Source organism: Ranitomeya variabilis, chromosome 1, assembly GCF_051348905.1.
Source record: "Ranitomeya variabilis isolate aRanVar5 chromosome 1, aRanVar5.hap1, whole genome shotgun sequence".
Classification (NCBI taxonomy): Eukaryota; Metazoa; Chordata; class Amphibia; order Anura; family Dendrobatidae; genus Ranitomeya; species Ranitomeya variabilis.
Genome location: NC_135232.1, coordinates 828,886,895 through 828,903,256, shown reverse-complemented (window position 1 = coordinate 828,903,256; position 16,362 = coordinate 828,886,895). Strand labels below are relative to the sequence as shown.

Here is a 16,362-nt window from a genome sequence, read left to right as displayed (position 1 = left end):
AGGGGTAGTGTCTGCGGCGCCACATCAGGGCTCTGCTTCTGAAACTGGTTCTAAGCTTTAGTAGGCCACATTCATACACACAAATGTAAACCATATATAAACATATATACATTTACACACACACATACTTTTATACTACATTTCTGTTTTTTTCAGTCAAGATGGGGTGCAGAGTGTACATTAATGAGAACAAAAATGAACTTTTTTTTGAATTAACCAAATGGCTGCAACGAAACAGAGTGAAAAATTTAAAGGGGTCTGAATACTTTCCGTACCCACTGTAAATCACCACATCGTGTGCACAGTGCCGGGAGCAGGCAGTCGGTCATGTGTGCGATGTGCATACTCGCCGCCACATTCCGACTAGACTATGCGGCCTTGCTCAATACACTTGCATTGATTGAGGTCAGACAATCTAGTCTGCACACATGCGTCACGTGCCATTTGCATACTTGTGGTTACACCTCCTCTCAGTGCACCATGTGAGGATTCACGGGTCTGCAATCAGTAACTTTTAGCGTTAGACAAGGCAACCCCTTTAAGAACGTTTTTCAGGTATGCGGGGTGCAGTTTACCTAGGGCTTCCCAATATGTGGCTCCTGCCCTGTCTATGAGGATGATCCTGCCCTACATTGCAAGTGTGTCTCTACAGGATACTGTGAGGAGGTTACATGCGATACTGCATATTTCTCCATACAATGGGAGGGACACATTCAAGAATAGATTACCTCATCTGTGCCAATAAGCCCCAGTTTAACCCTGGACTGGTCCAAGCACAGAACATCACTGTATCTATTCTTTGCTTGATTGTAAGGCTTCCTGTGAGAAGAAAAAAAGAAATAGATTAAAATGAAAACTAAAACCCCATTATTCACATTTAGGGTTCAGTAATAAGTCTATTTTGCAGAGGCTGGAATCACACACAGTTTTTGTTAAAAGTGTTAAGCCAAACCAAGAGTGTAAGACAATGGTGGGACCCTCAGTGCCCAAGGGACATTAACGGCCTTCAATGGCCTCTTCTCCGGCCCCCGGGAAGATTCCCAGGAATCGCAGTGTTTGGGTTGGCAGCTGCGTTTTGACGGCAGCCATCCCTTGAATTCCTCTTGCTCTAACACAACACTACTGAGCTCTACAGTACGTATAATTAAAGATTATGTCTTGGACAGTGTCAAAACGTACTATGTGGGTGGAGTTAGCGTGATGCGCTCCTGTCCCACGGAAGACCACGGCAGCAGCCTTCGTGTTGCCTCCTGTGATGTATAATCTGAAGCCCCGTCTCCTCCTGTGATGGTCATGCCCCAGCCCCATGTCTACTGTGTTCTATATACCGCAGCCCCTTGTCTCCTATGATCTATATACGGCAGCCCCATGGCTCGTGACGTATATGCCCCAGTCCCATGCCTCCTGTAATGTATATACTGCATCCCCCCCATGTCTCCTGTGATGTATATACTTGAGTCCTATGTGATGCATGTACTCCAGCCAAAGTATCCTACATGATGTATATGCTCCAGTCCCAGTGTGATGTATACTGCGGTCTCAGCGGGTTTTTTTATGTACACCAGTCTCAGTGTCTCCTATGGGATGTATGTACAGAGGTCTCGATGTCTCATGTGCTGTATACAGCAGTCTTGGTGTCTCCTATGTGATGTATACAGCTATCTATATCTCCTAAATGATGTGTATACAGTAATCTGAGTCTCCAATGTGATGTATATATAGCAGTTTGTGTGTCTTGTTTATGATCTATACTGCACATCTCCCATTGCTTGAGTTTTATAAAGATTACGCGAGTAGTGATAAATTTCCCACTGTGAGGAGACCCTGCAGTGTAATATACATTGGTGTTTGGCACAACTAGCTGCTGATTTCTTTAGAAAAAAAGTTGCCGGTGCTCCAGACAGACGCAAATCTGGAAAAACAGTTACGAGGCGCAACATCACCCATACCATCTATCATCACAGTCGAACCAAAGAGCAGCAGTTCAACCCATCACATTATGGAGACGTTAATTAACTTTGACCAAATACAGTAGGTTCATTTTCAAGTTCATCATTTTGTAAGCCACCCGAATGGATGGTATAAATATCCAAATGGCCCTTGGCAGAAAAATGGGTGAGAATGAACGACTGACTGCTTTTTCTATTGACGGTATGTGCGATTCCAGCCTTAGCACTGCTGACCTCCGCTGCAGGAGGGGTGTGGGGTTTCTCCAATGTAAGGCTACTTTCACATTTCCGTTTTTTTTTTTAATCCATCACAATGCGTCGTTTTGGGAAAAAAATGCATCCTGCAAATTTGCCTGCAGGATACGTTTTTATCCCATAGACTTGCATTGCCAACGGATCACGATGTATGGCCACAAGATGCGTCCGTCGTGCACTGGTTGCGTCAGGTTTTGGCGGCCCGTCGTGACAAAAAAACATTCAAGGTAACGTTTTTCTGTATGTCGCATCCAGTGTTTCAGACTGTGCATGCCCAGCAAGAAATATCGCTCTCACGATCTTTCCTCACCCCTGCAGTATGACGGAAATGTGAAAGCACACACTTCTGTTGGTACGTCGCGCCGACGCTTCGTGACGGCCCCGTACCGACGGAAATGTAAAAGTAGCCTTTACTGTTTCAGTCAGACAATGTACACAGAAGTCATCGGTCTCTGTACATTTAAAGTAGCCCTCCTGACAATAGTTTTTATTTATTTTTTTCTAGTGATATTTGGCTGAGTTCACTACCGGGTGCAAAAGAGGACCAAAACAGCATTGAAAAAGCAAATCCGTAAAGTATAATTCAAGCTCTTTGCACATGATAACTATGGGTAAGGGGCTTGAAATCACCAGAGTGCTATTTTAAAGGGATATTCCCATGTAATCAAAACAACATGTACACGACACCTGCGGATTGTGCTCGTGTCCCGTTAGGTAGTCTTCAGCGACCAGAATGGGTCTCAACAAGTCAGATCACAGCTACCCTTTATATTTCACCTGCCGAATATTCATTATGCTTAAAACGGTCAATTTTCTTCTACCTCACTAACTCTTGATGACCAATCAACTTGTTGAATTTACGTAATTTACATAAATTATGCATTTACATACGTAACTTCCAAGTAAAATTTTTTGCCGCATTTTGTGGCAATTTTATTAGTGGTGCTTTCATTCCAGGCTTCGATTGAACAGGTCAAAGATTGATTAGACAGCGGAAGAAAAGGAGGACCAGACAGCAGGTATCACTGCTCTCTGCCTGACATACGGTCCTCTTTCTGCCATCATGGCTCCTGCTTGTTCACTCTTGGTCGGAACCAGACCTCACAGCTCCCTGCTCATCATGTCACGCCCTGCGTTGCACAACAGTAGTGGAGCCTAGGTGGACTATTAATGGAGGTTATTTATAAGCGGGTGCAATGCCAGAGGCAAGCAAAATGGACAACACAGGAAAAAGTACCACTGTAGGGAATGCACACCAGAAATAAATAGCATTGTGGTATGCATTCCCTACAGTGGTACTTTTTCCTGTGTTTGACATGGGATGCACAGTGACCCGTGAGGCCTGGTTGCAGATGGAAGCCCCAGCTTTGAGTGTCACAGAATGTTAGAGTTTTAAGAGACGTCAAGGGTCATCGTGCCCAACCCCATGCTCAATGCAGGATTCACTAAACAAACTCACAGATGTCTGTACAGCCTCTGTTTGAAGACTTCCATTGAAGGAGAACTCGCCACCTCTCGTGGCAGCCTGTTCCACTCATTTATCACCCTGTGAAAAAGTTTTTCTAATATCTAATCTGTATCTTCTGTCTTTCATCTTCATTTAATTGCTTCTCGTGTTTCCATGTGCAAATGAGAAGGATGATCCCTCTACACTGACATCCCCTCAGATATTTGTAGACAGCTATTAAGTCTCCTCTTAGCCTTTTTTGCAAGCTAAACATTCCAAGATCTTTTAACCGTTCCTTATAGGACATACTTTGAAGTCTGCTCATAATCCTGGTAGCTCTTCTCTGAACTTGCTCCAGTTTTTTAATGTAATTTTTAAAATGTGGTGCCCAGAACTGGACACAGTATTCCAGATGAGGCCTGACCAAGGAGGAGTAGAGGGGGATAATTGCTTCAAGTGATTTAGACTCTATGCTTCGCTTAATACATCCTAGAACTAGTTTTGCCTTTTTTGCTGCTGCATCACACTCTTGACACATGTGCAGTCTGTGACCTATTAGTATACCCAAGTCTTTTTCACACATGCTGTTGCTTAGTTCTATTCCTCTCATTCTGTAGATGTAGTTTTCGTTTTTCTTGCCCAGATGTAAAATTTTGCATTTCTCCCTGCTAAATGCAATTTACCGTATTTTTCGGATTATAAGACGAACCATTTTCCCCAAAATTTTTGGGGAAAATGGGGGTGCGTCTTATAATGCGGATATACCTTACTGTTGGCAAGCTGGGGTCTCATTTCCCAGGTTCTTGGTGCTGAGATCTCCATCTGCGCCGGCTGGCAGCCATTTTCCCAGAGTCCAGTCCACCGCATAAGAAACCATGTCACCGTGGGGGCTTTGGGCTTTCACAAGATGTTGGCAGAGCCCCCGCAGCATCAGACACCCGCAGCGGCACGCCACACCACACATCCAAACACCCTCTCATCCCGGCCTGCAGCAACACTCCACTCTTGCCTCCTGCAGCGGCAACCCTGGGACCCCGCTTCACCGCAGCCACCACCCCCGGTAAGCAATAAGACGCATGGATTATAAGAAGCACCACCATTTTATTAAAAAAAAAGTTTTTCTTTCCTATTTTTCTAAATATTTGGGGTGAGTCTTATAATCCGCAAAATAAGGTATATTGGTTGCTGCCCGCTGTTCAAGCTTCTCTAGATCCTTTTGAATTCTGTCTTCTCTAGTGTTAGGGTACCGTCACACATTGAAATTTTCATCGTTGCGACGGCACGATTCGTGACGTCGCAGCGTCGTATAATCATCGCTCCAGCGTCGTAGACTGCGGTCACACGTTGCAATCACGGCGCTGGAGCGATGCCGAAGTCCCCGGGTAACCAGGATAAACATCGGGTAACTAAGCACAGGGCCGCGCTTAGTAACCCGATGTTTACCCTGGTTACCAGCGTAAACGTAAAAAAACAAACAGTACATACTCACCCGTCGGTGTCCTTCAGGTCCCTTGCCGTCTGCTTCCTGCTCTGAGTGCAGCCGTACAGTGAGAGCAGATCGCAGCACCGCTGCGCTCTGCTCTCACTTTCCGGCCGGCACTCAGAGCAGGAAGCAGACGGCAAGGGACCTGAAGGACACCGACGGGTGAGTATGCACGGTTTGTTTTTTTACGTTTACGCTTGTAACCAGGGTAAACATCGGGTTACTAAGAGCGGCCCTGCGCTTAGTTACCCGATGTTTACCCTGGTTACAAGCGAAGACATCGCTGGATCGCTGTCACACACAACGATCCAGCGATGTCAGCGGGTGATCAAGCGACGAAAGAAAGTTCCAAACGATCTGCTACGACGTACGATTCTCAGCAGGGTGTCTGATCGCAGTAGCGTGTCAGACACAGCGATATCGTAACGATATCGCTAGAACGTCACGAATCGTAACGTCGTAGCGATGGAAATTTCAATGTGTGACGGTACCCTTAGCCATCACTCCTAGCTTTGCATCATCTGCAAATTTGATTAGTTTACCTTCAGATTCCTTATCTAGATCATTTACATGATTAGATAATTTGATTATTTAAATGTTGAACAACACTGTGGCAAGGACAAAGCCTTGTGGTACCCCACTTGAAACACTCTCACAATTGGATGTGCAACCATATATCACCACTCTGTGTATGACCACTGAGCCAGTTATGAATCCACCTAACCGTAGCCTTGTCAATCCCATACTTGGTCAGTTTTTCAATAAGGATAGTATGAGATACTTATCAAATGCTTTGCTGAAGTTGAGATATACTGGATCTATCGCATTTCCTTGATCCACCCAGTCAGTGATTCCATCAAAGAAGGAAATTAGCTTAGTCTGGCATGACTTGTTTGCCAGACTAAGGGTACCGTCACACAGTGCAATTTTCATCGCTGCGACGGCACGATCCGTGACGTCGCAGCGTCGTATGATTATCGCTCCAGCGTCGTAGACTGCGGTCACACTTTGCAATCACGGCGCTGGAGCGATGCCGAAGTCCCCGGGTAACAAGGGTAAACATCGGGTTACTAAGCGCAGGGCCGCGCTTAGTAACCCGATGTTTACCCTGGTTACCAGCGTAAACGTAAAAAAAAAACCAAACAGTACATACTTACATTCCGGTGTCTGTCCCCCAGCGTTCTGCTTCTCTGCACTGTGTAAGCACCATAGCCGGAAAGCAGAGCGGTGACGTCAGACGTCACCGCTGTGTTCGCTTTCCGGCCGGCAGGCGCTCACAGTGCAGAGAAGCTGAGACGCCGGAGGACAGACACCGGAATGTGAGTATGTACTGTTTGGTTTTTTTACGTTTACGCTGGTAACCAGGGTAAACATCGGGTTACTAAGCGCGGCCCTGCGCTTAGTTACCAGATGTTTACCCTGGTTACAAGCGAACACATCGCTGTCACACACAACGATCCAGCGATGTCAGCGGGTGATCAAGCGACGAAAGAAAGTTCCAAACGATCTGCTACGACGTACGATTCTCAGCAGGATCCCTGATTGCTGCTGCGTGTCAGACACTGCGATATCGTAACGATATCGCTAGAACGTCACGAATCGTACCGTCGTAGCGATGAAAATGGCACTGTGTGACGGTACCTTAAAAAGGCTGGAACATGCAGCTCGCAACTGAGGAAAGAAGAGGTGGCTTTGAGGGCTTGATGCTGGGCAGCGTAGGGGCCAGGACAGTTGAGCACAGCAGAGTAGGGGCCAGGACAGTTGAGCAGTAAGGAGAGTACAATGGTTTTTTCTAGTTTTTTTTATTTTTTTTTTATAACATCTTACATGTATAGCCTAAGATAAGACCTACAATTTGTCTAAAATTACTTTGATGCAAAATGAATCTCTATCACTTGGATCAACCCTTCTAAGCAGTCTATATGGTCATAGGAAGCTGAAAAAAGTGATACCTTAATATCTGAGATCTAATGTCTTATTCCATAGAAATCCACATTTTTCTTATAAGTAAATTAGATCTTCAGATCTATGGGCTGAACACTGGAGGAAGATTCTCATGCAGATCAAAGATTATTTTAAGTGAAAGCTGAAGTTACCAGTGTGATGTATATAACTAACACGGAACACTAGAACTGAACATGGTTTCAGAACAAACATGTTAGCAGCTGCAGCCCTCAGAGAGCTGCTGCTGTATTGCAATAATATAAGAGGAACCTGCAGATGTGTCAGATATAATCACACACAGCTCTGCAGAGAGATCAGACAGTGGCCATTACACATCACACTGATAACTCTACCTTTAATTTAAAATAATCCCTGAAGGCAGATTCGTATGCAGATCAGTGTCAGCCCAATAGCCTGGAACAGCTCATTTATATAAAAAAATGTGGATTTCTCTGGAATAATTCAGCTTCCTCTGACCCCCATTCAATATAGACACGTTAGGAGGGCTGATCCTACTGACCGCTTCCCTTTAACTGAGAATCTGTTAGTCAGCCTATGACCAAGACCACATCAAAATTAAATGTCCAGAACACCAAAGAGCCTGTAAAAGCCAATCGGAGCAACATTTTTACTAAAACCAAATTTGTGAGATTGATTTTTACCCCTAAATACAATGTACAGGATGGGCCATTTATATGGATACACCTAAATAAAATGAGAATGGTTGGTGATATCTTCCCATTTGTGGCACATTAGTATATGGGAGGGAAAAACTTTTCAAGATGGGTGGTGACCATGGTGGCCATTTTGAAGTCGGCTATTTTGGATCCAACAATTTTTTATTTTTTTCAATGGGAAGAGGGTCATGTGACACGTCAAATTTATTGAGAATTTCACAAGAAAAACAATGGTGTGCTTTGTTTTAACGTAACTTTATTATTTCATGAGTTATTTACAAGTTTATGAAATGTGTTCAAAGTGCTGCCCATTGTGTTGGATTGTCAATGTAACCCTCTTCTCCCACTCTTGACACGCTGATAGCAACACCGCAGAAGAAATGCTAGCACAGGCTTCCAGTATCCGTTGTTTCAGATGCTGCACATCTCGTATCTTCACAGCATAGACAATTGCCTTCAGATGGCCCCGAAGATAAAAGTCTAAGGGGGTCAGATTGGGAGACCTTGGCAGCCATTCAACTGGCCCACGATGACCAATCCACTTTCCAGGAAACTGTTCATGTAGGAATGCTCGGACCTGACACCCGTAATGTGGCGGTGCACCATCTTGGGTGTCAGATCCGAGCATTCCTACATGAACAGCTACGTTAAAACCAAGCACACCATTGTTTTTCTTGTGAAATTCTCACTAAGTTTGATGTGTCACATGACCCTCTTCCTATTGAAAAAAATAAAGTTGGATCCAAAATGGCAGAATTCAAAATGGATGCCAAGGTCACCACCCATCTTGAAAAGTTTTCCCCCCTCCCATATACTAACATGCAGCAAACAGGAAGTTGATATCACCAACCATTCCCATTTTATTTAGGTGTATCCATATAAATTGCCCACCCTGTATATTGTATGGGTGGACAACCCATTTAATTCCAAATCATAGGAATAGTAAGACAATGCTTTTTATGAAAATCAGTAAATGATAGTTTTGTTTAGCCAGTACTGGTAAGAATACATGTGACATGTCATTACATGCATTAGCAGTAGTGTTGAGCATTCCGATGCTGCAAGTATCGGGTATCGGCCGATACTTGCTGTATCGGAATTCCGATACCGGGATTCCGATACTCTTGTGGTATCGGGTATCGGGTATCGCAACAACATTAATGTTAAAATGTGTAAAAGAGAGAATTAAAATAAAAAATATCGCTATACTCACCTCTCCGACGCAGCCGGGACTTCAGCGAGGGAACCGGCAGCGTTGTTTGTTTAAAATTCGCGCTATTACTTGGTTACGTGAATTCCCGGCTTGTGATTGGTCAGGTCGGCCACGTTGCCGGGACGCGGACCAATCACAGCAAGCCGTGACGAAATTACGTCACGGCTTGCTGTGATTGGTCCGCGTCCCGGCAATATGGCCGCCCTGACCAATCACAAGCCGTGACGTCACGGGAGGCTGGACACGCGCCCATTTTAAAATGAGCGCGTCCAGCCTCCCGGCTTGTGATTGGTTGACCGCGGCGCAACCAATCACAAGCCGTGACGTCACGGGAGGCTGGACACGCGCTCATTTTAAAATGGGCGCGTGTCCAGCCTCCCGTGACGTCACGGCTTGTGATTGGTCAGGGCGGCCATATTGCCGGGACGCGGACCAATCACAGCAAGCCGTGACGTAATTTCGTCACGGCTTGCTGTGATTGGTCCGCGTCCCGGCAACATGGCCGACCTGACCAATCACAAGCCGGGAATTCACGTAACCAAGTAATAGCGCGAATTTTAAACAAACAACGCTGCCGGTTCCCTCGCTGAGGTCCCGGCTGCGTCGGACAGGTGAGTATAGCGATATTTTTTATTTTAATTCTTTCTTTTACACATTTATATGGTTCCCAGGGCCTGAAGGAGAGTTTCCTCTCCTTCAGACCCTGGGAACCATCAGGGATACCGTCCGATACATGAGTCCCATTGACTTGTATTGGTATCGGGTATCGGTATCGGATTGGATCCGATATTTTTCCGGTATCGGCCGATACTTTCAAGTATCGGACGGTATCGCTCAACACTAATTAGCAGCTAGTCATCGGACTTAAAACAGTTACTCTATTTCATAAATCAACAGTGCATGTGAAAATAGGAAACTTTGTATTAGATCAAAGAAATCTGCTTTTCTCTCCCGGAGTGATCATTCATCCTCAATTCACAAGGAAAATCTGTATTTAATGAAGACAAATGTTTATATTACTGATACAGGAGATGGCAGTTGGCGTTGATAAGATTCTACATAGAAACTAATCAGCACCAACTGTTGGCTTAGTAATGTAAAAATCTACCTTTACTGAATTCTGATTGTGACTTGGAGGGCTAAACCAATCTCATGTGTGACTCGGCCCTCCTCAAAGCCAATGTCTCTCACATGTGGTTACTAAGGAAAATGTACTGACCCACTTCTGATCCATGTCATTATTGATAATCAGGTGCTGTCAGAAGAACTTTATGGCTAATGAAGGGATGAGTAGTTCATATTCTTATCATAAATCTTTAAATAGGCAGGTGAATCAGTTATACGTCAGCTAACAGCATGTGCGGTCTCTATGAAATGTGGACACATCAAAGAATGTAGGGTGAAGTTCAATTAAAGAGGGTGTCATAAAAACACCTTAGCAGACAGGCCACAATGAAATACAACCACGCCACAGCCTTGGGAGAGAATTTGGCTGCTGGCTAAAAATACACTACTGGGTGTAGAAGAGCTCATTGCCCCCGATTCATCAAGACCAGTGATTTTCTCGCTGGTCCTGAGGGAGTGTGGTGCAGTTTGGCACTTGATCATGAAGAGGTGCACACCTCGCAATGAGTTTGGAGTGTCTGAAGAGTGGCATGCGCATCCGATCGCCAGGACTGGAGTAAGATTTCTGGCGTAAGGTACCGAACAGCTCATGATAAGTTAGATGAGCTGTGGTGCCACACGCCGGTCCAACCCTAGCTCAGCCCATTTTGGCAAAAGCTTGCAGAACCTGGAGTGTGAATGCCAAAAGCTACAACATTTTAATATAACTGGAAGTTGTACAATTTGTTTTTTCAACTTTCCAAAACTATTTACACCAAAATTATGTCTAAATTGCTTTGATGAATTGGGTCTGTGTGTGTGAGAATAAAGCCTTAACCCTTTTACCCCCAAGGGTGGTTTGCACGTTAATGAGCGGGCCAATTATTACAATTCTGACCACTGTCCCTTTATGAGGTTATAACTCTGGAACGCTTCAACGGATCCTGGTGATTCTGACAACGTTTTATCGTGACATTGTACTTCATGATAGTGGTAACATTTCTTTAATATGACGTGCGTTTATTTGTGAAAAAAATGGAAATTTGGCGAAAATTTCACAATTTTCCAACTTTCAATTTTCATGCCCTGAAATCACAGATATATCACAAAATAGTTAATAGAAAACATTTCCCATATATTTACTTTACATCAGCACAAGATTAAAAGTTGACAATCAATTTTTCATTTTTCCAACAAAATCATTTTTTTTTTTTTATTTTTTTTTTTAGGGACCACATCACATTTCGAGTAACATTGAGGGGTCCATATGATAGAAGATACCCAAAAGTGACACCATTCTAAAAACTGCACCCCACCCCTCAAGGTGCTCAAAACCACATTCAAGAAATGTATTAACCCTTCAGGTGCTTCAGAAGAGTTTTTGGAATGTGGACAAAAAAAAATAAAAAATAAACTAAACTTTTTTCACAAAAAATTGACTTTAGTTCCAATTTTTATTTTTTTTTTTAATTTTGACAAGGGTAACGGGAAAAATGGACCCCAAAATTTATTGTGTAGTTTCTCCTGAGCATGCAGATACCCCATATGAGGCAGAAAATCACTGTTTGGGCAAACGGCAGATCTCCTTCGCCATTTGACTTATTGAACGCAAAATTTGCTGGAACAATTGGCAAACGCCATGTCGTGCTTGGAGAGCCTCTGATGTACCTAGACGGTGAAAATCCCCACAAGTGACCCCATTTTGGAAACTAGACCCCTCAAGCAATGTGTTTAGATGAATGGTAAGCACCTTGAACCCCCAAGGTGCTTCACAGAAGTTTATAATGTTGAGCCGTAAAAATAAAAAATCAAATTTTCCCCAAATATATTTTAGCCCAAAATATGGCATTTTAATAACGGTAACAGGAAAAATTACACCATACAATTTGTAGCGCAATTTCTCCCGAGTACGCCAATACCCCATACGAGGGAGAAAACCACTATTTGGGCACGGCAGGGAAGGAGAGTCATTTGACTTTTTGAATGGAAAATTTCCTAGAATCATTAGGGGACGTCATGTCCCATTTGGAGAGCCCTGATGTGCCTAAACAGTGGAAATCCCCCACAAATGACCCATTTTGGAAACTAGACCCCTCCCCTCAAGGAATGTATTTAGATGCACGGTAAGGTCCTTGTACCCCCAGGTGCTTCACAGAAGTTTATAATGTTGAGCCGGGAAAATAATAAAATCACGTTTTCCCCACTAAAATGTTGTTTTAGCCTTATGTTTTTTCATTTTTCTAAGGGCTAATAGGAATTTTTTTTTTTTTTTTACAACAAACTAAAGTCCATTTTTTCCTGAGTGCACCAATACCCTATTGTAATCGGGAAATATTTTTCAGGCACAGTGTAAAGCTCAGAAGACAAGGAGTGCCAAATTTCACCGTTATGGTTTGCAGGTGCCATAGCCATATGGAGATACTTGGTATGTACAGAAAGCCATTTGCCTCCTGCAGCACAGATTTTCCTAGAAGAGTTTGTGGACTCCATATACAGAGCCCCTAATTGCTAGAAGAGCAGAATCCCCCCTTAAGTGACCCCATTCTGCAAATTATACCCCTTTGGGAATTTATCTACAGCTGTAGTGTTCATTTTGACTATGGGTATTTTCCAGAAACAAGCAGCAATGACTGTTGCAGAGTGAAAATTGCTAACTGCCGTAGTGAGCAGTGCGCTGTAGTGACCGGTGCTTTTAGGTTTAGAATGAAGCAGAGTTGAGGAAGTTAACCCCGCCCCCACCAGGTTCTCCATGTACAAAGTCCTTAGATAGTGAGGTGCCTATCACGGGAGGGGGCGTGTCAGACCAGGGCTCAAAAGACCAGCTGGTCACAGCAATGATAACCTACTGGTGCTAAAACATTCACTGTAAACAAACAAAACCTCAGGGCTTGAAAAGAGAGGCATCACTGAAATCTGTGTTTCAACTCCTACAGCATGCGGTCTTCAGCTTACATAGCAAAAACTTGCTGACAGATTCACTTTAACCTCTTACCGACCGCCGATATGCCTTTTAACGACGGTACTTAAGGGTACTTATGCCTCAGCGCCGCTTTTTAACAGTGCTGAGAAATAAGTGGATAACGCCCCCAGAGTCGGAATTTCTCTAGGGCCTTGGCTACTGGGCGTAGTCGAGACTCCAGAGAACATGATTCGGGTCGGTTTTTACCGACCCCAGTGTTGCGATCGCCGTTAATAACGGAATAACGGTGACTGGAAAAAAAAATAAAAAATCCGATTTGTCATTAAATTTCTCTCTCCTCTGATGTGATTGCACATCAGGAGAGAAATGGGGTCCCCCGATCCCCCCGTTACCTCTGCTCCGGTGTCCCTGCTTCCCCCCGGGCCACCCGCATCTTCTTCCAGGAAAAAAAAATGGCCGGTGCATGCGCCCGCTGAGATCTGCCGGCCTGCACCTGGCGACAATAGGAAATTATTCCTATTGGTTCATTTTGATCACTGTGATAGAGTCTATCAAAGTGATAAAAAAAAAGTAAATAAAAACCCCTTTTAATCACCCCCTTAGGGAAAAATAAATAGTTTTTATTTAATTCCATTTTTCCATTAGGGTTAGGTTTGTGGCTATTGTTAGGATTAGGGTTGGAGTTAGAATTGGGGAGTTTCCGCTGTTTAGGTACATCAGGGGGTCTCCAAATGCAACATGGCTCCTGCCACTGATTACAGCCAATCTTGCATTCAAAAAGTGCTCCTTCCCATCTGAGCCCTGCCATGCGTCAGTGGCTTTTCCCCACATACGGAGTATTAGCATACACAGAAGAAATTGCACAACAAATTTTGTGGCCCATTTTCCCCTGATACCCTTGTGAAAATTAAAAAAAAAAGGTTCCAAATTAATTTTTGTGTGTAAAGAAAAATAAAATGTTCATTTTTTCCTTCCACATTACTTTAGTTCTCGTGGAGCACCTGAAGAGTTAATAAACTTCTTGAATGTGGCTTTGAGCACCTTGAGGGGTGGAGTTTTTAGAATGGTGTCACTTTAGGGTATTTTGTGTCATATTGACTCCCCAAACTCACTTAAAATGTGATGTGGCCCCTTAAAGAAAAAAAAAAAAAAATGTGAGAAATTGCTGGTCAACTTTTAACCCTTACAATGTCCTAACAAAAAAAACAAAAATAATGTTTCCAAAATTGTACTGATGTAAAGTAGACGTGTGAAATGTAATTCATTAGTTATTTTGTGTGACACCACTCTCTGATTTAAGGGTGCAAAAATTAAAGTACGAAAATTTAAAAATTTTTGCCAAATTTCTGTTTTTTTCATAAATATACAAAGTCATAAGAAACTTTACCACTAATATGAAGTACCATATGTCACGAAAATGTCTCAATCACCGGGATCCATTGAGGCGTTCCAGAGCTATAGCCTCAAAGCGGCAGTCATAATTGTAAAAATTAGCCTCGTCATTAAGCACCAAATTGGCTCTGTCACTAAGGGGTTAAGCGTGGGCTCCAATCCAACATGTGCAGAATGTTCAAATGGAGTTATTTGACCTCCACAACAAAAAACATTTTTTATGCCGTTTGTGAATGGAGCAGTTTTCGGCTGATAATTGGAGGTTTTTCTAGCAGAAACACACCAAGAATTGACATGTGGCTTTATCCATGTGGAAACAAACTTCAGCACCATGTGAACAATTGCCATATTTTCCCATACAAGACAAAGGAAGCTTTAGTAAGAGTATTTTAAGCTATTTTTCCCCAATGTACATTTTGGACCAGAATCTGCTCCTAAATCCACGTTAAAAATACAAAAAACCTTGTGTGATCATACCCTTAGAGTGCCTCCATATTGCGTTTTGTCACCCGTTTGTTGGTCCTGTCAGGTCCTGCCAAACGGGATTCGGACGTATGCGCGGACAGGGCCATAAACTACAACGTGCATCATTTTCGGGCGTATACGCCTACTGGGGGCGGCCACTCCGACGTAGTAGACTGCTCCTGGGTGTCCGTCTGCAGTGAGCGTATATGACCAAAAACAATGAATGTCAAAGCACACATGCACTCTGTCGGCACCATTTTAGTCTACGGCCCAGTCGGTGCAAACACCAAAATCCCATTTTACAGGGAAAGTGGGGGTGGGGTCTGGACGTAAGCCCTAAGGGGACCAACAACCGGGTGACAAAACACAACGTGAAAGCACCCTTAGGGCTCCTTCTCACTTGCGAGAAATACGTCAGAGTCTCGCAGGTTAAAACCCTGCTCTGGTGCCGGCACTCCAGAGCGGAGCGTGCGGCAGCACAGCAATACATGGAGCTACACGCTCCGCTCTGGAGTGCCGGCGCCACAGAAGGGTTTTAACCTGCGAGACTCGGACGCATTTCTCACAAGTGAGAAGGAGCCCTTACAGTAAATATCTTGAATTGACAAGGAATTTAATTTTATGGGGGGCATTTAACATTCCATTGACACCCCAAATGTTGCATTTTGTTACATTTGCTTTCTGTAAATGTGTGCTCCACAGTTATTAGTAGCTTTACATCATTTAATACACCTTTTTTTAGTACTAAAATGGAAAAAAAATCTGTTCTACAAATGTAAATGGGGTTGTTTCTGTTGCACGTGCATTCGTTTTATTATTCTTACCGGGAGGCTGACACTTACTTTGATACATCGAAAGCACCGACTGGTGGCTCTTTTCTAATTTCTTCATACTCCTGAAAAATGCCTCTCTTTTTCATCCTCTTGACGTGCTGAACCAGACCTAGTACCGTCATGCCTCCTTCTTCAGGCATGTGTAAGGATTGCTCCATGTCTGCAGGCAGTGGTCGAGCTTTCTGGGGCAAAGGCGGGATGGAAGGATTGTCAGTAGGCTGTTTATACAATGGCGTGTCCGGAGGGGTCTCCGATTGAGGAGGTGGTCTCCTACAGTTTGTATTTACGCTGGAGCTCTTATCACAACAATCGTAGTTTCCACCAACGGCAGAACCATTCCAGTGCACACAGCCACCCACTCTGTGCGTCTCGGTGTAATTCTTAGTCCTGTTTTCATGGTAATGATTGTGAATAAGTCTGGTATTGTCAGTCACATTCTGCTGGGTGCAATTAGAGTTCAGTCTATCACTCACAGGATTCTGCTCCGAGGAGTAGATCACAAAGAGATGGTCCATGCAGTCTCCATTTTCTTGGCCTTGTCTAGAATTAACACATGCCTGAATCCAAGCAACATGGCTTATTTTAGATGTTCCTCCCAAATGCTCTGGTAAAGATTCCTTCGGTATGTGGTTCACCAACTCGTGGGCTTTTACTGTTCGCACCTGTGGTGGAAACATTAG

At 43.8% G+C, this 16,362-nt stretch overlaps 1 protein-coding gene across 1 annotated transcript in view; it reads right to left on the bottom strand.

Moving 5' to 3' along the window:
- LOC143786263 (tyrosine-protein phosphatase non-receptor type 9-like) overlaps nucleotides 1-16,362 on the bottom strand; it is a 64,871-nt gene that overhangs the window by 10,622 nt on the left and 37,887 nt on the right. The window contains exons 7-8 of the mRNA XM_077275541.1: nucleotides 15,692-16,344; nucleotides 729-819 (exon numbers count right to left, since the gene is read on the bottom strand). Coding sequence (XP_077131656.1) covers nucleotides 729-819; nucleotides 15,692-16,344 — 744 coding nt within the window. The remainder of the gene's footprint in view (nucleotides 1-728; nucleotides 820-15,691; nucleotides 16,345-16,362) is intronic.